Raw genomic sequence first — 22,166 nt, 5'->3', positions numbered from 1 at the left:
CCTCATTACACTCATCCTCATCATCTTGCTATACAGTCCCGTGCAAAGGTCTTAGGCTGTACGTGTGTGAATTCGCTCAGTAAAAGAAATATCTAACATTAGAATATATACAAATACCAATATAACAAGAATTTCTCCTCCTTATCTTGTTTGATGGCTGGAAGACCTCACCTTGGGCTCCCAAAAATCCCCATGAGCAGTCACTTAATTAATGGCTTTGTTATATTTTACCACTGTCTCACTTGATTAACCAAATTCACAAATTTCTTAAAGTATTAATCATACAGGGTGTGCTGGTGATTACAGCAAAGACATGGATATTTTGGACAGTAACTACAAATATTATGGTCACTTAAGGAGTGGTTTTGAAATAGTGATTTTCTTTGGCAGCCTAAGACTTCTGCACGGTATTGCATATTGTGGTATTGTGTACCCAGGAGGCACATTTAACATGAAAGATCTACAGTTTGACCACAAACTATCATGTCCACTAGCTGTAACATCAACCTCCTAAGCCAGTGGTGATTCTGGCTCCACAAACAGTCCATGCTGCACTGTAAAATTTCAGTCCCCAAATATCGCAAGCAAAATCTCACTTGGATTGTTAGAGAACTTCTGCACACATCAGGATCACAACCATCTCTCATAATGCAACACACTCCAGCATTCCTGATGAAAATCAGCGATTGTTTCTATGCAGCCCAAGATCTGCATGTTCATGTAAAATAGCTACACGCGATCACTGGCATAAAGAAATGTTCATTCTCAAAACTATTTTCCCACAAAGTATCTTACTGTAATATCATGTCACTGTATTTACATAATAATATATTTGTCATATATTATGTCGTACCTTGTTTACCTTTCTGAAGGAATCGAGGTGACACCATCGGCAGCTCTCTTCCTGAGATCACTGAATCCACACCCTTTGTCCAGTTCAGTTCCTTAGACATCATTGCCTGAATGCATGGGTTACATGAATATAAATTTGATAAATGCATTTTTTCTTGACATCTGCTCGTGCATACCTTGGCTTGTCTTAAAAAAAAAAATGACCACAGCTAAAAGAGCTCATTTGTTGAAAGTGATATTGATTTTCTTGGGGGAAGACCAATAGAAACACTGCACTGAGGTTCTGAAGCTGAACCCTGCAGATGTAAAGTCATCCCCCGCCGCTTAGATACATTTCCGGTCTGTTTTGCCAACCAGAGGAGGCGGAGCCCCGGGTGGTGAACCTCACCGTGTCTGACATGCTGTGGAACAGCTTCCGCGTGTCCTGGGACACATCAGGCGAGGTAGCCTTCAATGGCTTTCTGATTGAGGTTGCAGATTCAGATGGTTGGGCCAACGGGCAGAACCACACGCTCCCCGGCGACGCCCGGAGTGTGGGCATCGCTCAGCTGAGCCCCAACTCTTCGTATGTGGTTTCAGTGCGTGGCTTCCACCGGGGGTCGCTCTTAGAGACGGCCCTTGCCGAAGTCACCACAGGTATTTCTCTCTTCATGTCTCCTTCTCACACTTCTTCCCCTCACCACATGTCATTGGAACAGAGTTTTGTTCTGTTCAGTGGAACCTCACGTCCCACGTCAGTCTGTTCAGCATGAAGCGTGAGCAAATGAAGAGAATGAAACTGCAATGCATTGAATCATTTCCCATCATTGCCATTTTAACAACCATCTTGTGTACTCACCTTGGCACCTCCCACCCCCTCAACAACCTGTCTCCAGTCCAGCTCACGTCCCCAGTGCCCCTGCATGTCTGTATGGTTCCCGTCCATCCAATACTACACCACAAAACACCAGTTTGGGCTTCTTGCATCCACCAGATCAAACCACATCTGTTGACGTCATTCCATCTTAATTCATAGTAAATGAACCAAGTAGACCATACATTTGCATGCATGAACATACCTTAACCATGAGATGACCATAATCTAGAACTATTTTTCCTGTTTGCTAATTGTGCTTAACAGTCGTGTCTCCTGATTAATGCTCACATGCTTGTGATTCACCCTCAGCGCCAGTTAGGTTCACAAGTTAGTGTTAGTTACATGCAGTTTAACTTGCAGTCTTTATACCATGCAGCTTGACCAATTTCTGTGACACTGCCTCTAGTGGACAGAACAAAAATGGACAGTAATATATACAGAAATAATTATTGCTGCTGATATATCTGCCAATGAGTGAGTTTATATATATTATTCTGACTTCTGATCCAGGCTATGTACATCCACTGCATGTGAGCTTTAGCTGAGGGCATCTGCTGTTCCATCTTCCCTGGAGTGTGTGTCTCCCTTGCCCGCTGTGTGCTTCTCAACTTGCCCTTTGCGTTGCCATGACAACGCTCCTTTGCTGTCATCATCTGCATGCCAGCTCTACTCACTGTGATGTGATGTCAGTCCTGGGTGGAAGAACTTCAGATGATTCTGTAGAACCTTCTTCTCATTAATTTCTAAACATGAAGAATTTGTTCATTAAGCCAAACTGTTTCATTCTAGAGGATATATAAAGTAAATGTATGTGTGTGTGTGTGTGTGTGTGGGGGGGGGGGGGCTTATGTATAATGACCCACAATGTGGTACAAATCTGTTATTTTGATGTTGTGGGGACCATTCTTTCGGTCCCCACAAGGGGAAACCCAATTTTATAAAAATCTGTGACTGCAGTCAAAAAAACAAAAATACAAAAAGTCTTATATTGTGTTTGGTTACTTACAGTTAAGGTCCGGACTGGGTGGGGGTTAAGGTCGTCATTGTTGGGAAAATGAATGGAGGGATATGAAAGGAGCAGTTAAATTCTTGACTAAATTGATTAAAAAAATATAAAATTATATCTTCCATTCAGGAGAAAGACTCACTTGCAGTGTGTCTGCCTGACTAATCTGGCCTCTTCGTGAGCCGCCTGTCATCATATCACAGTGCAAACAAGTATCTACACGTCACCATTAAACTATACTAAATAATGGCAGGGAAAGCTTTTCATTTTAGTAACAAACTCTTCCTTCTCCTTTGCCTTGTTTCATATTTTCTAATCCTAACTGTATGAATGTTGGCATGTGTCTTCCCTTCTCTTTTGTGCGTTTTAATGTTTTACTGTTAAACCCACTATTAAAGTGGATTTTATGAAGTTATTTGAGCCCTGCATTTTACTGCAGCATTCCCACTGCTTCAAACTGCCATCTCCGATGAAACTGCCAGATTAAGGCTTGTGAATATCAGTTATGTGTATGTGCAGTTGTATTAACCTGACAGTTTAGCTAGATTATGGTTTTAATCACATTTTTCTTATACTGAAATAATACTCACATTGTAAACTATAAATAGTTTATAATGTCACTTTACAAAAGTTTACAATTTAAAGAGTATTTTTACCATAATCCCTGTCTGGTACTGTACCGATGACTGTACTCCTAACATTATCATAACCCTTGACGTTGCACAGTTCAGATGTATGCAGAACGCAGAATGTTTTACTAATGTTTTGTTGAACTAGTGCTTTTACTGTGACTCATAGCCTCCCTCGAAAGGAGTCTAGACTGAAAACATGTTCTTCAGAAATTATTCATCGGGGTTAGCCTTTGATAGCACACCTTTGAGATAGCCTTAGCTTCATTACAAAAAAGAGGAGCTCACTTCTGAAACAGCATGAATTGGCTAGAATGATCAGAAGAGGTAATATTTGCAGTGGAAAATGGTGTAAATTAAAGTGATACAGATAGAACACAAGTACATGAAACACATGAAAACACATGAAAAAGTTCATGTAGTGTTACAGTATGTCTGCTATGATTGTCCTGGTGTGTTGAGTTATGAACCATATATATGTGAGGCTAGGCGCTAGGTATTCTTCTTCTACCACTGTCTTCAAAAAGCCAATAATCATTCCTTCCTTCAGTGCCAGAGCCCGAAGTTGGCACGCTGCTTGTGTCTAACGTAACGTCAGAAAGCTTCACCATTTCCTGGAATGGCACAGAGGGAATCTTTGAGGGCTATGTCCTGGAGATCATTGATTCCAACTGGCTGTTCGAACCAATGGAGTACAACCTATCCCACAATGCACTGTCCCATGAGATCACTGGTCTGAGCGCCAGTACTGACTATGTAGCCTACCTCTATGGGGTTGTAAAGGGGGTGAGAACGCAGGCGGTCAGTGCAGTCGCGACGACAGGTACTGTTGCTCCTTCCCATTTTATAATGTCATAAATGCATTTCCTGTAATACTTTAGTCACTACTCACCATGCTTTGAATGCCATTGGTATTCTGACCTCTCCATTTTACGTCTTGTGGCATGTAGATATAATCAGGGGCATAGCTGTAAATTCTGGCCCCCCAGACTAAATGTCACCTTGAGCCCCCTACCCCGCATCACTTCCCTTGTACAATAATTTTATGTATTCAAGGGCCTCTTGAATCTGTCAACATATCCATGCAGGTGTGCTGAAAGGGAGGGAAAATAAGGACAATTCCAATGGCCCCAACATAATTGGACTGGTCTGGTTGGGGGTCCAATATCATATGCCTTCACAGGGCCCAAAATCTGTAGCGACTTCTCTGTATCCATGTTCCTGCTGTGCCCTGGGTGTATTCAAGTACATAAGAAGATTCCTTTGGAGGGTCAAATCCATGAGTACTTGCGATAATTACTTTCGTCGTAGATCTTCCTGGTGTCCTGCACTAGGCAGATGGAAGAGAGAAGTGCGTAGGCTGATGGAGTCAGATAACCTAAACAGAAAGCAAACAAATGGGCTATTTTGTTTTTAATGAACAAACGCTGACTCTCTTCTCCTCCATAGCTACAGAACCTCACTTGGCCAGGCTAGTTGTTTTTAACGTTACCTCAGACAGACTCTCGCTCTCCTGGCGGACGAACGCCAAGTCCTTCGACAACTTTGTCGTGGAGGTCAGGGAGTCGGCGGTGCCATCTCGGGCGATGGGCCGCACGCTCCCTACGTCGGCCCGCTCCACGGAGATCTCAGGGCTGCGCGGGGACACACAATATGACATCAAGCTGTATGGCAACGTCGGCGGACTCAATATGCCACCGCTAACAGCTGTAGCGACCACAGGTACTTCCTGTCCACTTTCCCTCCCAGCTACATCTGTAGCTACATTCGTTTGGTTCATCTCTGAGCTCGACCATCTTATTAACATGTATTTGCGACTTTGTGGGGGAATCAAAGTAGAGATTAAGCATGCCTTTCCTGACAGATTAGTCAGCGAGCACGGCGCTTGTATGATCTAGATTATGGAATTATGCAAGTGCCATGACTGTGAGTTGTGAGTAAGAAGTCGTAGTAACCATGCAGCAGATGTGGATTTGTACATTTATTCATAGATCCTCATAATTTACCTGGATCAGTGGTTCCAAAATCAGATAAGGAAACATATCAGGGTATAACATCCCACAGCAGACATATAGTCAGTGTCTGGCCAACATACACAAGTTATGTCTAAACAATGTAGTACTCAACTGGTTTGATAACTGACAAGACGTCTATGCAAAGACAGTTTCTGACTTGCAGCCAGCACTAATCTGAGGTGATTACTTCACAAATACAGGTGAAAGATCAAAAACAAGATAGCAATTACTTCAAATTATCCACTGGCTAGACGTATGTGTGCTACGTAGGATATAACGTTTCTGCCCTTCACTTTTGTTAGCTACATTCAGTATTTCATTCGTGTCCTCTGTAGAGGACATTTCTGCTTTTGCTCGTATCTCTAATATTAAACATGCCACTTTATTAAGTCCTGTTGTTCCTTTAAGAAGACAGTTTGGGCTTAACGACGACTTTCCATGTATGGGGGTGTGACCCTGCCAACAAGCTCTTCCTGCCAAATCAATAATTTAATCAATATTTAAAAATCTTGTGCTCCCTGGATCTCCGGAGGATACACTAAGGGACTCCAGTGGCTCTGTGGTAGCACTGTAACCTCACTCCTCCAGGGCTGCTGGTTTGAATCCAGTCTCTGGTCTATGTGTACAGTTTGCATGTTCGTCCCGTGTTATGCGGGGACACCAGTTTCCTGCCACAATCCAAAGATGAGCAGTTAGGCTAAGCGGCATCTCTAGATTCCCCATAATGCCTGAGCGTGTACATGTGTGGACAGGGAAGGTCTGACATACCCCTGTCTTGTGCCCTATTCTGCCTGGGATAGGCTCCAAGCCTAAAGGACAGACAGCAGTTACCATAATGAAAGATCAAACCTGTTTAGCAGAGTATTCGTGTAAACAGGCCAACACCAACTCTTTCTCTGTTCAGAGGCTGATCCTCAGCTGGGCTCTGTAAAGGTGTCTGACGTAGGCCCAGATAACTTCACGCTGTCTTGGAGCACAGTGGCAGGTCACTTTGATGGCTTCATGGTCCGGGTCAGTGACTCGGAGCAGCTGTACGATGCCCTGGAGCTTTGGCTCCCTGGGGGAGCTCGACACGGCAGCGTCGTGGGTCTGGTGGACGCCACCCCCTACGACATCGAGCTGTATGGCATCTCCCACGGGATTCGCACCCCCTCGCTCACCACCCATGCCGTCACAGGTACCCCACCACCACCACCACCATTTATACCTGCCCCATCGGACAGTGCAGGAAGCATTGATTTGGAGATTTGATTAATCTTCCCCGTTACTCGGTGCTGCCACCTACTGGTCAGATTATTTCTAGCTTTTATAGCGGATTAAGCTATAAAAGCAGCACGCTTGAGTGATATCCAGACTGCCATGCGACAGCTTCTTCTTAGGGGAGCTCGTTCTGTCCCCCCCCCGAACACCCCTGCATGCCCTTGCCTGCTTTCTGACATTTTCCCTTGCCCCGGAGTAACCACAGTAACGAAGGCGACAGACTAAAAACCCAACAGCACCACCTTGCATGCTGATGCTTACAGGACAGGCTGTCTGGTGAGTAACATTTGGCTCAATCCCAGTCCTTTGAAGCATTTTCTTAGCACTGCTGCTATTGACTCCGGTCCAGTCCGTGTGCTTATTTGACCTGGGTGGGTGTCAAACAAGCCTTTGAGGTGACGTTGCATTTCAGACGACCTCCTCCTGCAAGATCCTAAACCCAATAACGCTAACGCCTACTGAGGTAAAGGCTGCTGTGTGTTGAGAATTCCTGAGCGCGGCTTTGAGCACAGCGGAGATTCTGCTCCGATTCTGCAGCGTCTTGGCAGCGGGAATTCTGGGCTTGGGAGTAGAAAGGCGAAAAACAATTAGGATTCTGACCTGTCTGGGAGGTTTGGATCAGTGTTTCTTTTGAACTTGTCTGGGGAGGAAGATCAACGGCTGGCCACTGAGATCCAGATTGAACAATCCATCCCGATGTTCCGGGGAGACTCAGCGGGACGGCTGCTCAGTTCCTTTGAACTGTGTGTCTGGATTTTTTTGCCACCTCCCCCCCCCACTGCATACTCCCCCCCCCATACCACCATCCCCCAGCTGTCCACCGTTTTGTCTCTTTGAAAGTGTTCAACGAAACCCCAAAATCTATCGCGTAGCACCTTTATCCGATTACATTGGCATGATTATACAGCACTTTGTCCCACTAACAGATGAATGTCTGCCTGTCACTCTGTTTGCAAGGCCAATCCAGGCACTAATTCTTTGCTGGGTTGTCCAAAGAACCTGGGTGTGTTTACCTTGTACCCTATGGTCAGAACCCACATTTAGCACAGAGGCAGATAAGATTATGTTGTTCACCACTGAGTGTGAATAAATGGCAAAGTGAACTACTGGGCCATTTATCTAAAGCCTGAATGTCATGCTAACCATTCATAAGCCTCCATGCATGCAATTATCAAGACTGGATTCTTCCAAGTTTGTAGAAAATACTTCCATCTAACGTCTTGAATATATATTTTTTAACACAACTGCTGTTGTAATTTAATATTTAACGGCTTCTAACTGCATTTCTTGTATGGAAGCTGGATATTTAGGCTACAGAGATTGAGCCAATCGTAGATTCATACTGGATTTGATTTAGAAGCCAAAACTCTGTAATTAATTGATAGTGGCTTTACCTTGATAAAAGACAGCCCTGTTTAAAAAGTGTGTACTTTGTATTGTTTGCATAAGAACTCTTAAGTCATGCTAGTATGTCTTTAGGTGTTAGATATGTGGTGATGTTTAGTCTTCTGAGGAATTAAATGGAGCTTGATGGTTTGTTGGTGTAAATATTTAGCAGAGCGTGCATTAACCTCCCATTCACACCTGTGACCCCCGGATCGTCAGTGCCCCCTTTCCTGCTGCTCCCCTCGTAATATGCAATAAACCTCCCCCCCTACTGTTTCCTCCAGCGGAGTTGCCCAAGGTGGAAAACCTAAATATTTCGGATGTGAGCCCGTTCGGTTTTCGGGTGTCCTGGACAGCGCGGCACGGCGACCAGCCTGGCGGTTTTGACCACTTTCACTTAGTGGTGACGGACTCCGGCTGGCTTCTGGAACCTCAGGAGTTCACGGTGACGGGCAACCAGACCTCGCTGGACATCCGGGGCCTGATAACAGGCATAGGCTACGAGGTCCAGCTGACCGGGGTCACTAAGTCGGGACTGTGGTCCCGGCCCCTGACCACAGTGGCCGTGACAGGTACCATCATTCCTGACAAACAGAGGGCTCTCCACCAACGCACTGGGACGTTAGAAAGGGGGCCGGGTCATAGGGGACTGAGCTGACCCCCCCCATCAGGAAAACAGCGAATGCTGGTCAGTATCCTCATCAGACAGGCTGCTGAATTCCTGTGGTCGTTTTAGCTTCTAAACGCAACTATCCCATTTTTTTAAAAAAGCAGAAATTGCTTAACTCCAGGGGGAATCATCCCACTGGTTCACGTCAAAGGACCCACCGCTTCTGAGCTGAGCTTTCCATTTCTGTTTCTCAAACAAAAAATGGGGAGCTTCGGGGCTGGTCTTTTCGCGTGGATTAGAGGTGCAGTTTACTCTGTTGGAAATGTTCAGATATGAAACAAATATACATCTGGCACTGAATGCTTTGGTAGAGAAACCTCAACAGTACCCATCTACCCCCTTCTTCCTTGTCTTCTTCACCCATGACCACTTTCCTTTTTAATGTTTCACAAGAAAAATATGGGCAAGCAGCCTGTTTGCCGTATTTTCAACTGTGTTTTCCAATCTCTCCATTGTATGACCTGGTTTCCTGGCCCTCTACCTTACAAGCTGCGCTTCGTGAATTGTTGAGTTAAATAACCAAGATGAACCTCCTCTTAATTGTCATGAAGCATGTGTCTCCTTTTTAACACGATTAAACACCAGGGCCTGCGTTTGGTTGAAAGTAGAAAACCAGCTGTCGGTCACCTCTGGCAGGACTGAACGTTTTGTACATTCAACCAAAGTCTCCCTGAACCTTCTGGCAAAACAATCGGTAGCTGTGGTTATTTACTGTGAAGTAACGCGCAAACGTTAACGCTTTGTGGTATTGTTCATGTTTCTGAGGACACTTTTGCCGTTGAACCCAAAGATGAGTGAGCCGTTACTACCTCACGGCACAATGCTGCCATCTGGGAAACACAGCGGCATCAACGAGGCATTTTCAGCATGAAATGTCAGTTGATTTAGTAATTTGCTCTGTTTTTGAGCTGCTACTGAATGTCAGTTGATGTGTCAGACGGATGCATGGGTTTAGAAGGTAATGAGCGAACAGAGATCCTCTCCCTGTGGATTCCGCTTTCATGCAAAGACACGGCAATGACATCAGTGGAGCACCTTCTGCAGTCTTTGTGAATATTCTGGGCCACAGATCTTTACCTGCAATTTAAAAACCGCATGCAATATCGCACAATTTGCCCATTGAAACGATACAACTGCAGCAGCTCTGCTTCTGTCTCACTGTGTCTCGACTAACACAAACCCTAACCTCCGAAAGCATGGTAGAGTCATCAAGATTGACACAGTTCATTAATCGACGCAACCACTGTTTGTTTGGGAGCGCCGAGTTTTCATTCATCTAACCGTTATAACAATTACCATCATCTTCATCATCTCCATCATCATCCTCATCATCTTCATGCAATGATGTTCAAAAATGTAGCTTTTTTTCACGGGACCAAAATAAAAAAAGAAAGAAAGTTGTCCCCTCCTTGTCACGCAGAGGCTGAACCTGAGGTGGAACACCTTTTTGTTTCGGACATTACCTCCGAAAGTTTCCGCCTGGCCTGGACCGCCGAAGACGACGTCTTCGACAGATTCGTGATTAAAGTGAGAGACTCGAAAAAACTCGCACACCCGAAAGAGGTCAGCGTCTCCAGCCAAGAGAGGACAAAGGTCTTAACAGGTCTCGCCGGGGGCACGGAGTACGAAATTGAGCTGTACGGGGTAACTCTGGAACGGCGCTCCCAGCCCATAACCGGTGTCGCTAGAACAGGTATCTTTTTGGGGCTAGAAAATGGGAGTGAAGAAAAGGGGACGGCTGTTGAACCTTCATATTGCTTCATATCGTTACCGTTAAACTTCTTAAAAATGCATAGTTTTGCTTGATTTGTGTTTGCTTGCCTGAAAATCAGTTGCATGTGTGTGAGCAAAGTCATACCGTTATCAATCCACAATAAACTGCGTGTACATATATTCAGCATTGTCATATTTTACCCAGAAGTGACAGCGTGTCATTCATTTGTATTTCGTTTGTTTGTGGCACGAAGGGTTTTGCATCGGTCGCTACTGTGTCGTTGCATTCATCTGAAGGACTTGTTGATTTTATTTCTCTATCCGCATGCTATTGACTTGTGCTAATGGAGTGTTTCTGTGCATTTGCACAAATTCCATTTGTCCTGCATTGTCCAAGGAACATGGCTTGTTTTGACTGCTCCTTGGTCCCCCGACTGGGTCAGATGACATCTTTGATAGCAGCATGACATCGTCTCTCAGTAGCAACAGCTATAGACTAGATGAAGTCCAGCAACTTACCTGTTTTTCTTTGCATTGTGTTTTTTCTGTGGCCTTGCTATAATCACCATCTCCTTAGCATTTTGTTTTGTGGTTGTTGTTGTTTCGGACCTAAAAACTAACCCCAGTCCAAAGTCACCCTCAGACATGTTCGGTTATGTTTCTCTGTATTTTGCTGATGTGTCATGGTTTGTGTGGTATTCAGAGAACAACCGCACAGCAAAGCGAAAACCTGTCTGGAGAAGCCAATATTGATGGACATCCACGTTCAAAATCACCATTATCTATTCTGATTTTGCCATATTTTGTCCCCCTCCCCCCACAACAGCCCTTAACTCCCCCATGGGCATCAGGTTTTCCGATGTCACCGACACCTCCTCCACCGTCCACTGGACTAAGCTCCCCACTCCTGTGGACAGTTACCGGGTCACCTACGTGCCGATCCAGGGAGGTAAGTACGCTAAATTTCCACTGCACCTCAACACCTGTGGGCATCCTGCTTTCTTTAAGCAGTTTGACAGTCTTGGGTTGAATTTCAGCCTGTCAGCAGGCTGAGAATCTCTCCATTTTTAAGTATAGTCTCAGGCAGTGTTTCCCAGTACAATCCCTGTGGATCCACAGACAGGCTGCGTATTTGCTTCCGGGAGTTGGGAGGGAGCAAAAATGTGGACTGTCTGGCAGGGAGTTGGGAGGGAGCAAAAACATGGACCGACTGTGGGTCCCTGAAGACTGGATTTGGAAACATTGGTCTCAGGGACTACTATTTGTACTTCTTGGGTCAGTTGCCGCTGTCTGAAAGAAGAGATCCACAGATGTTTCCACTGGTCCGTGCCAGGAGACTCATTTCATAACTCTATTCATCTCCAGGGCTGTCTGATACACAGGATATAATTTCAATATTGGCCCTGAGAACCCTAGATTTCTGTCAGCTTTTTTAGTCAACACAAAAAACAGCATCATTTCCACCCATTGCCCTATGGATCATTCCATCCATAGGATGAAATGGCAGTCCATCACAGGGCATGTGCACATGGACTATTAACAGATACCAATCGGATTTAAAAGTCAATATTCTTTATTGGCCATTGCAACAGGAGCATTGGAATCCTTATTTCTTCAGCCACACCGACATACAAAAGACTATATAAGACAGTGTTAAGCTGGAAGGAATGTAGAAGGAATTTATATAGTTATTCTAATAAAAACATGTACAATTTTTTAAATGGACCTCATTTTTGTTCCATTTGCTTTCATTTTCAATTTCGTGGATGTTTGGTGCATCGTACAGTTCAAAGCCTGCCCTCTAGTGGTGTCTAGCAATAATCTCCGGTGTCACTGCATTTCTAAACACAGCTGCGGAAAAAATTAAGAGACCACTCTATGTCGTTAAACAAATCTGCGTTATTAAATCCTGGTTTAATCTTGGTTCTGCTGGCAACAGTCTACACTGAGCAGCATGTTGCTTCCAGGTTCAAAATTAAGAGAGCAGTACACAAGAATAAGGTGAAGCAGGAGAAACTGGGAATGACCAGAAACCAGCCAGGTAAAGTATGGAAGTGACTTTCTAATGCCAGAGATGACCGTTAACTTATCCAACAGTTTCTCATGAATCTAATGATGACCTCAAGTGACCTTCAAAAGGAGTGGGAAACGTTAAACGCAGGTATAAAGTGCACTGTTAGGACAGTTTGTATCAGGCTCCTAGAAGCAGGACTGAAGTCCCATAGAACATGGAAGAAGCCCTTCATTAATGAGAGACACAGAAAAATCAGGTTGGAGTTTACAAAAAAATATTATATTTTACACAGGCATATACCCATAAATTTAGAAATGAGTGAAACCCATCAATTTAGGAATGAATGAAATAAAAAATTGCCGTATGGTCTCTTAATTTTTTCCCCAGCAGTATTTCCACAGTGAATACATTTTTTTAGTCGAAATATTTCTATGAAGTTGAAATTAATCTACACAAAAATATGATGTATTTCAGTAAATTCCTTGCTGATGAATCATTATAAACTACAGTATATTTGTTAAAAGACAGAAATCCATGCAGTTTGAGCTAACTTGCAAAAATTGTCGAGAGCTCAATCAAATCACAGACTTGCTGATCTGTACACAGGCGCCCCGAGGGTCGTGACGGCAGACGGGACAGAATCCAAAGCTGAGCTTCCAAACCTGACCCCTGGGGTGACCTACCAGGTCCATGTGGTCGCCATTAAGGGCTTTGAGGAGAGCGAGCCCAGAACGGACACATTTACTGCAGGTGGGTCTGTCAGTGACGGCGGGGCTGCCTCTGCTTTCTGTACTGCATAAACATCTTTTGTGGGGGGAAAAGCTGGCGTCACGACATATTAACGCATTTCCCCTGCAGCCCTGGACAAACCGCGAGGCGTGACCGTCGTCAACGTGACCGACACCAAGGCCTTGCTGCTCTGGCAGCCTGCCGCAGCCACCATCGACAGCTACATCATCACCTATAGCACGGGCACAGGTACAGGAAGCAGAGGGGGATTCTGGGTAGTTTGAGGGCAGTCCTTGGAAGGAGGGTGTTGCCTTTGGGGTTTCTGAGCAGAGAGCCCTGTTATGTATTCAGAGCCCCCTACGGTGGAGCAGGTGTCCGGGAACACGGTGGAGTTTGAGATGACCTCTCTGAAGCCAGGCACAACCTATTCCGTCAGTGTGAAGGCGATAAGGGAAGGGCAGAGGAGCGAGCCCAGCGGCACAGACTTCACCACCGGCAAGTATCACGCCTGCCGTTTCCACTTCAGCAGTAATCTACCGCTTGTCTGAGAAGCAGGCTGTGTGTTAACTCCACCCTCTGTTCCAGATGTGGATGCCCCCCGTGACCTGGCTGTCACTAATGTCCAGGGTGACCATGCCACCCTCACCTGGAACCCCCCTCGCTCTCATATCAATGGCTACATCCTGAGCTACGGGTCAGCCAACGACTCCATGAGGGTCAGTGCTGTTCCATACCCACTGCGCTGCTTATTGCAGATTCTGTACGGAAATGTTGACCTTCTGTGAGAAGGACATCTAACTTTGTAGGTCAATTGTCAATCATTAGTATTTACACATTAATAATTACATCTTAAAATCTACTGAGGGGGTGGCGAGGTGGTGCAGTGGTTAGCACTTGTCTCACACCTCTCGGACTAGGGTTCGAATCTCTGCGCTGGCTCTACGTGTGTGGAGTTTGCCTTGTCACTGTGGGTTTTCCTCTGGGTTTTCTGGTTTAGTACAGTCTAAAAACATGTCAAGGTTAAATGGAGTTGCCATATTGCCCATAGATATGATTGTGCGTATGAATGGAGCAGAGCATGTGAGCGGAGCGGAGCGGGCGGAATTTGGTCAGAGCGCGGAGCGGGTTTTCTAATTAAGGCTGGAGCGGTCGCTTTGTCTCGCTCCAATTTCGCTCCGATACCGCTCACACTACAATTCTGAGGCGTGCCCAAATCTACCCAGAATTCATCTGTACAATTATCAAGACTGTTACACAAATTGGCCGAGATGGAATTCGCAAAGTATTTCACAAAGGAAACTGATAAATCATACAAGTGTACTATTCTTATCAAGCGTATAGATGACAAGCATGTACAGCAAGAACAACAATGTGGTGAAACTGTTTCAGTGAGTAAAGATTCACTTTGGAATCACTTTTCTCAGAAACATGAGTGTGCTACGCGAACAAGCGGAAGCCAGAGCAAAACGCGTGCAAGTTTTATATGGTTGTAGCATATCAAGTCTATAAAGTAAATTAAAGTATAAAAGCCTATAATGTAAATATTGGTAATCAAATAAATTCGTTTTGTCATTCAAAGTAGGTCTAATAAGATTTTTTTTTTTATTTCACGTAACGTAAAATTTTATTTTAGAGACGTGCTGCATCAACAGAAAAAAATTGAGGAATTTAAAACGTGTCTGTATATTCTTTAGGCTATTAAACCCACTGATTCCTTTATTTTTAAGCCTATTTTTGTGTGGAATGCCATTTCCAAACCTGTCCGTTGTTGCCGATAGGTTGCTTAAAAATAAATATTTTCTGTTCTGACTGGCAATGTTGCCGTTGCTCATATTTCTTTATGACATAAGGCTTCGGTTTAACGTGACATTTGTTAGGCATGCAGATTATTTGTTCCTCTTTTAAATTGGAGCGAGCGTGAAGCGATTTGACTGGAGCGGGAGGACATTTTAGTGGAGCGAGGAGCGGTGTTGAGCGGAGCGGCTTAGTGCGAATTAGAGCGGAGGAGCGGGCGGAGCCAACAGCCTCGTGAGCGAGGAGCGGAAATTCTCACCGCTCCGCTCCGCTCACATGCTCTGGAATGGAGTGCCCTGCTATGGGTTGGTGGCCCATCCTGGGTTATCCCTGCCTTGCATTCATAGATCTGGACCCCGTGACCCTGCATAGAACAAGCAGGTATAGAAGATTAAGCAGATGAAAATCAAATACTGAAACTGTGTTGTCCTTCTATACAATCACATATAAAATAGTAATACCCATAAGTTTGCCTGGGATTTGAACATATACACTACTGGTTGCAAATCAGAAAAAGCAGGAAGACCCAATAGTTTAGTTTTATCAGCAGCCCATCTATAAAGTTCTGAGATCCAAAGTAAAACTGGCTGACAGCAGCCTCTTCGTTCACGCCCGTCTTCTACAAAACACCGGCTGATAGGTTTGACACCCATTCTGTTTTGTTTCTTGTCTGTCCAGGAAGTGGCCCTGAACCCTGCAGCCACCTCGTACGAGTTAAGTTCCTTGATCCCTGGCACAACATACACAGCCAGACTGCGGGCCACTGCTGGGCCCAAGACAAGCCAACCCATCCAGGTTCTTTTCACCACCAGTGAGTCCGACCTGGACACCAGTTACTACAGATTCCTCCCACACGTCCTTCCTCCTTCTCCCATCGACAGCCTGCTTTCTTCTGTTGGGCTTCCTTGATCCTATTCTCCTTCTGACTGTCCTGTTCTTTCTCTCTATCCCAGTGTCTTCCAACCCAGTCCTTGGGGACCCGCAGACAATCCACGTTGTTGCTCTCTCCCAGCTCCCTCCCAGACAGTCCACATTTTGCAGGGAACTGGGAGGGAGTAAAAATGTGAACTGTCTGTGGGTCCCCAAGGACCAGAGTGGGAAACAGTGCTCTATGACATTAACCTTCATGCCCTGTGTATGTGTGTGTAGTTGGCATGCTGTACCCACATCCGAAGGACTGCTCACAAACATTGCTCAACGGAGACAGCACCTCTGACCTCTACACCATCTACATGGGTGGAGAAGGGAGCCAACCAGTTCAGGTCTTCTGTGATATGGTCACAGATGGAGGTGGATGGATTGTGAGTCACCAGCTGGTCTGTTACTAACAGAATACAGTATGATTCTGAAAGGTTTTTTCTTCTTTAAATCTGATAAGGTTCCTCTCACTTCAAACAGAATTCAAATGCTCATGCTGTTGCAGTGTTCAGATGTTTAAGGTTAAACGGCCGACAGCTACAGGCCCCTGAAACGCATCATGTGAAGAGAGCAGCCTTTAATCTGACCGATGCTGATAGTACCTGCCACAGGCAGCTGCCTGAATTTGAGATTTTGCATGTAAATGTACATCATTTGGACTGTTTGACGCCAGTCTGCTTTACCAGTGAAAGAGGTGATTCATATGCAAAGCAGCCTTGAAATGCTGTGACAGGACAACAAGCCTTACTGTTAACTGGAAACATTCATTCATTACACAGGGTGACAGCATCCTGTTTTTAAAAACTGAAAAATTCAAGTTTATATATTAAATACTTGTGACAGGTGTCTTACCTAGTAACATCAGAAACTGACGTTTGATTAAATTCGTTATTCCATTGTTACACTGGATATATGATAATCTGGTTAATGTGGGGGCCACATTCTGGTAAATGCATTTCGCAACAGGTTAGCTGTTAAATGCACGTCATTTATCACCAACTGCTGAAGCCTGACATGACTCAGCATTAATTAATTTTGGCGGAGCTCCCCGACGGCTCGGAGCACATTCGCCACATAGAAGTGACATCTTCTGAGCTCACCGTCAGACCTTCCCCCATTGCAGGTGTTCCTCCGACGTCAGAATGGTAAACTGAACTTCTTCAGGAACTGGAAGAACTACACAGCAGGTTTTGGGAACATCAACGACGAGTTTTGGCTTGGTGAGTTCCTGGGGCGCACCCGATGCCGGAATGTTCCATCCCACCCCATTACACTAAATGTTGCTCTGTGTGACGTCCTGTGTCTTCCAGGCCTCGCCAACCTCCACAAGATCACGACGAGCGGGAAGTATGAGCTCCGCGTCGAGCTGCGCGACCGAGGCGAGACTGCCTACGCCCTCTATGACGACTTCAGCGTGACCGACCCCCGCAGCCGCTTCAAAATCCAAGTGGGCAGCTACAGTGGCACAGCTGGTACGCACGCGGACCCCAGCCGCCTAGCCTGGCATGGGACCTTGGTTCTGTTGAACCTTTATTGTTGATCAATGGTCTTTTAGTAGCTGATCTTCATATCTTCATCTAAACCATTCATTAACACATCCATCTTTATTAGGGATTGAAATAACGACACTCTGGTTGGTTTTCTGGTATTTCTCAATATCAGATGGGGGACCCATACCAGTATTACATCAGACCTGAACCGTATCCCAAAATCACTAATACGAAAGAAAGATAATATATCCACAGGCAAGCATAACTGTCCTTAACAGCCAGCATCATGATCCATTATCAGTAGCTATGTCTAATAGTGAACCACAAAGCCCAGGTATAACATGATTTTTGTGTACATACATATGGTACAGTTTGATTCAAAAATTACTCAAAGTGCGACATTACCAACATTAAAAACAGTAATATTAAAGTACATTATTATACAATACTGTACTGTATTCTCTCCCTCACACACTTTTGAATGAATGAAAGGGATTCTGACATTTTAGACTAATTCTCGAGACATGATGGAGCAATGAAAAAACTGCATGTACTGTATCAAGGGATGACAGAGCAATGAAAATCATGCTTTTTATACCCCTCAAAGGCCAAAAGAACAATGAAAAACATATTGTTACACATTTTATAAAGAAAAATATCATATCATGTACCTGTCATGTACCTGTCATGTACCTATCATGTACCTTCACCATGTTTCAACCTGTACTCACCTGGCGTGTAGTTTGAAACTTATGAACCATTTATTTCTCGGATTTTCCAATTTTGTTTCGGACCACGGGAAATCATGGATATAGGGGTCCCGCTGTAGTCAGGACTGCTTCCCCACCTGAGGCAGCACAGACTAGCTACATCTTAGGTGGATCCAGGCAAGGAGAATAAATGGGGAATTGCCGATAGCAGGGACAGGGACACATAAACAGAGTCACTAGTGGACCCTACAAAGACTAATCACTGGTCCAGCGTCAAGGCCCATAATCACTCTGCTATCTACTCTTATGTGTCTTCATTGTCCCAATTTGAGTTTTGGATGGTAAGTCCTCTGTCTCCCACCCCCTGTCCCCAACTCCTACAGGTGATTCCTTGTCCTATCACCATGGCCGCCCCTTCTCCACCTACGACAACGACAATGACATCGCCGTCACCAACTGTGCCCTGTCCTACAAGGGTGCCTTCTGGTACAAGAACTGCCACAGGGTCAACCTCATGGGCAGATACGGGGACAACAGTCACAGCAAGGTGTGAAGCCCTCAGACAACCGATTCCCCTCTGTAGGCCGCCTGGCAGCCATCCAGATTAACATGTGACACTCAGCTCTGCCAGTAATGATAGTAACGGTCAATAATGGTAGAGCTAACTACTCATCCATTCATCCATCCATGCAAAATCCACTTTAGCCATGATCCAGAACTTATGCTGGGTAACATAAGGGAGAGAGTAAACGCTGGACAAGATCCCAATGTGTAAAAGACTAATTATTAATTATAATGTATCCATTATCCATCTGACCATTCACTTTCCCATTGCTGACCCTGAACAGCATCACGAGGCCCTTTAACCATAGCACATAAGGCTGGGGCACTCCCAGTACTCCCAGGATGGGACACCAGTCTGAAGAATGTAGATCATTATACAACATTATACAATATATCATTTTTAACAATCTACTGTGTAACTTTTCATGTGTGTTTTACAAATTTGCACGTTTCATTTTGTTTCTCCCAGGGTGTGAACTGGTACCACTGGAAAGGCCACGAGCATTCGATAGAGTTTGCCGAGATGAAAATCCGGCCCGTCAATTTCAGAAACCTAGAAGGCCGAAGGAAGAGATCATAGGGTGTCAGCCTCGACCCCCCCGCATTCCCCCCCATGACCTCAGCCACTGCCAGGAGCGCGACACTCAGTATTGGACGCCTTCCTCTTAAGTGACCCATGTCCTTAAACCACCCCACCCCCCCCATAAAGGGACAATGTCGACGACAAAGAAGATGCCTGTATTGTCACCAGCACTCTCTGTTTGGATCTCCAGCAGACAGACAGCAAAAAAGGAGAAAATCTTTGGGGAAAATCGTGAAGGATTCTGTAGGCTGTCAGACTCTGGATATGACAGGCTGTCATGAGTATTTTCCCCATTTCGTTTTGGTTTGCCATGGTTGTTATACTACACAGAATAACTCTGCTTACTTTAGTTTTAGTTTGGCTGTATTACAGGTCCTTCAAACTTCCGCTTTTCTTATTTTATCCGAATCAGCTCCTTCCCGTTACCTCTCCATCCCAGATCTTCCCCTGGGTTCTCTATGGATGATTATGGAAGAATTTTTTTCCTTTAAAAAATGATTTTCATAGAGATTTATTGGTGTAATTTTGCTTGACTTCAAGCTGTATTGAAAGCAGGAAACCTTTATGAAAAGGGCCATTTTCCCCACAGTCGTCTGAGTTTTAAGGGGTCAGTTTTTTATTTTGTTGTTCATTCCTCCATCCTGCCTCACTCACTCTTTTTTATGTGAAACCACGTGACCAAGCAGCTTTAGAAGGTCAACAGAACTGTCAGTGGCTGAGGTCTGGAGCTCGTGCAGTTGCGTGATGCTCCATGAAGTCCTATAAACACCCCCCCACCCCAAAAAAAATAAATAAACAAACTCCTTTGTCTGTTCATACTTTGTTTCTGTCACAGAAATCCTAGGCAGGGCCTCCTACTCAATAATATATTACGTTTTCAGAATTGTACATGTTTTTGTTGTTTCTCTTTGAAAATTGTAGAGAAGTCTTCTCTGAGGAGAAAGTATGAGTTCTGAAAATTGAAATGCGTCGTGTGCATTAAGAATAACTTATGACGGCAAAAATAAGCCAGTCTTGTTGCATGACAAAAACTCCCCAGGCCAATACCTTTGCTTTGGAAAATGAAGAAAAAAATAATTAAAAATTAAAAGAATGAGAGCTGTCCCAGTATAGGCTGCACCAGTAAAACTAAGCCACAGCTATGAAAATTACTTAATTGACTTTTTTTAATGAATGAAAAATGACTTTGTAGCCCTAATTATAATAAATAAAACTTTTTAACAACTTGGTTTGAAAAGTTCTTGTTAGCTGCTGCTTTGCAACAATGAAAGGCTTCAGTGGTCATTTACTGTCATAAGAATATGACTGAAGCAGTGACTCATACTGCATGCAATGACTGTACGCATGTATACTGTATACTGTAGCTAATTCAGGGTGAAATAAAGATTGCATTTTGTACCAATGAACTTGTACACACATATACGTACAGTACATAAAGTATTTGCATGCAACATTTCGAGAATGACTAAAAACTGTAAACACATTTTACTCAGAGTATTTTTATCCCTATTGTTTTGTATGTGTGGTGAAACCAATTACGTACTCATAAAATCGGTTTGTAGCTATAATATGCAACAGCCTGCATACTAATCCTGTCACACAAAACACCAAAACCTTATCTTTGAGCAGCGCAATGGAGAAAACTTGCAATGACGTCAAACTTGTTAATTCGCTGCTTTTCGAGTTTCCTGGTTTTGTAGCCCGGGGCATATAGTCTAATTCGCAGGATTGCCCCGCATTACTAACGACTTCCCAAAGACGTCCACCAGATGGTGCAATTTACAACTAACGGAATACTACGCAATACGGCCCCATTACACGACTGCACTTGTATTATAGGTCATATGTCGTTTTTATTTTGACAATAATGATTTAATTAATTGGTTTATTTATTGTAACATAAATTTGCTTACATAGCAGTCACATCCCAACCTTTCAAAAGCTTCGTGTAAAGTCTAGAAATACAAAAACGTATATAGGCTTACATAAGACGCAATCACATTTACCAAATTTTCCACAGTACCTGTGTAGGGTCTGCGTTTGCATCATATGAGGCAGAGCTACGCTTCTCACTGCTGCATGACGACGACTGTCCCTGGTTGACTCACGTTGCAAATAAGCCACGTTATACAACATTAAAATACTGGCGCAAAAACCATCTCTCTGAACTACTTTCTCTCTAAACATTAGCACGTATGAAACAAAGGCCGTTCATCCATATAAATATATCCTAAGATTGAGTTGTATCATTTCATTTCATTATTTCATTTCCACCGAACATTTCTATCGTGTGCCCTTTGATGCGTTGGTGCTGCGTCCTCGGTTATTATTCCCTGCCTTTAGCCTCGCGTTTCAAAGACAGACTCGGACCCCCGTGACCCTGAAAATATAAGCAGGTATTAAAAATGGATGGATGCTTGTTTTTATTGTATTTATTATTAGTGTTGTTATGATGATCATATTTTCATGATAGTTAGGAAACAGCTAAATGGGACCCTAGGACTATATGCTACTCAGGCAGTTCAACCAAAAGAAGTGTTCGTGTGTTCAGATATTAAAAATAAACTCGTGATTCACAAAGGCTAGACTGCGCCCCAGACTCGCCAGACGGCTGAGTGATAGATGGTGGAGAAAACGGCGGAAAACATCACAGTCCGCTTTCATCCCCCCTCCCCGGCATCTACGTCGGTGGGTCGCTCCTTCAGATTCCGTCTAAAGTACAGGTGTTATGCCGAAAAAGGCATCCCTGCCGTAGAATGCATGCCTGTCTCTAAATGACCGATTGGTCGCTGATTTGAAACGAGTTGAGCTACTTTGTCGAGTACGGCTACCGTAGTGCTAATCAATAGCCCCAAAAAACCCGTAAAACTCTAACCCTAACCCCCAAAAAACCTCTAAAACCCTAACCCCCAAAACCCCCTAAAACCGTTAACCCCCAAAAAACCTCTAAAACCCTAACCCCCAAAACCCCCTAAAA

The 22,166-nt window shown here is 44.3% G+C and overlaps 1 protein-coding gene across 5 annotated transcripts in view; it reads left to right on the top strand.

The window, feature by feature from the left end:
- The window catches only part of LOC111835357 (tenascin-like), an 86,564-nt gene extending 66,151 nt beyond the window's left edge, over positions 1-20,413 (top strand). Inside the window, exons 13-29 of one of the 5 annotated variants that reach the window (XM_023795567.2) lie at positions 1,210-1,488; positions 3,894-4,166; positions 4,793-5,065; positions 6,263-6,535; positions 8,289-8,576; positions 10,095-10,367; positions 11,214-11,336; positions 13,008-13,151; positions 13,260-13,379; positions 13,482-13,625; positions 13,716-13,846; positions 15,603-15,735; positions 16,074-16,225; positions 16,966-17,062; positions 17,153-17,314; positions 18,426-18,589; positions 19,076-20,413. In XM_023795567.2, coding sequence (XP_023651335.2) covers positions 1,210-1,488; positions 3,894-4,166; positions 4,793-5,065; positions 6,263-6,535; positions 8,289-8,576; positions 10,095-10,367; positions 11,214-11,336; positions 13,008-13,151; positions 13,260-13,379; positions 13,482-13,625; positions 13,716-13,846; positions 15,603-15,735; positions 16,074-16,225; positions 16,966-17,062; positions 17,153-17,314; positions 18,426-18,589; positions 19,076-19,186 — 3,140 coding nt within the window. In that variant the 3' untranslated portion in view covers positions 19,187-20,413. The remainder of the gene's footprint in view (positions 1-1,209; positions 1,489-3,893; positions 4,167-4,792; positions 5,066-6,262; positions 6,536-8,288; positions 8,577-10,094; positions 10,368-11,213; positions 11,337-13,007; positions 13,152-13,259; positions 13,380-13,481; positions 13,626-13,715; positions 13,847-15,602; positions 15,736-16,073; positions 16,226-16,965; positions 17,063-17,152; positions 17,315-18,425; positions 18,590-19,075) is intronic. The other 4 variants (XM_023795568.2, XM_023795571.2, XM_023795570.2 and 1 more) reach the window with 4 other exon arrangements.
- Positions 20,414-22,166: the final 1,753 nt, after the last annotated feature.

The sequence above is a fragment of the Paramormyrops kingsleyae genome, chromosome 7 (genome assembly GCF_048594095.1).
Source record: "Paramormyrops kingsleyae isolate MSU_618 chromosome 7, PKINGS_0.4, whole genome shotgun sequence".
NCBI lineage: Eukaryota > Metazoa > Chordata > Actinopteri > Osteoglossiformes > Mormyridae > Paramormyrops > Paramormyrops kingsleyae.
The sequence above is the reverse complement of the archived record's forward strand: the minus strand, read 5'-3'. Positions and strand labels throughout refer to the sequence as shown.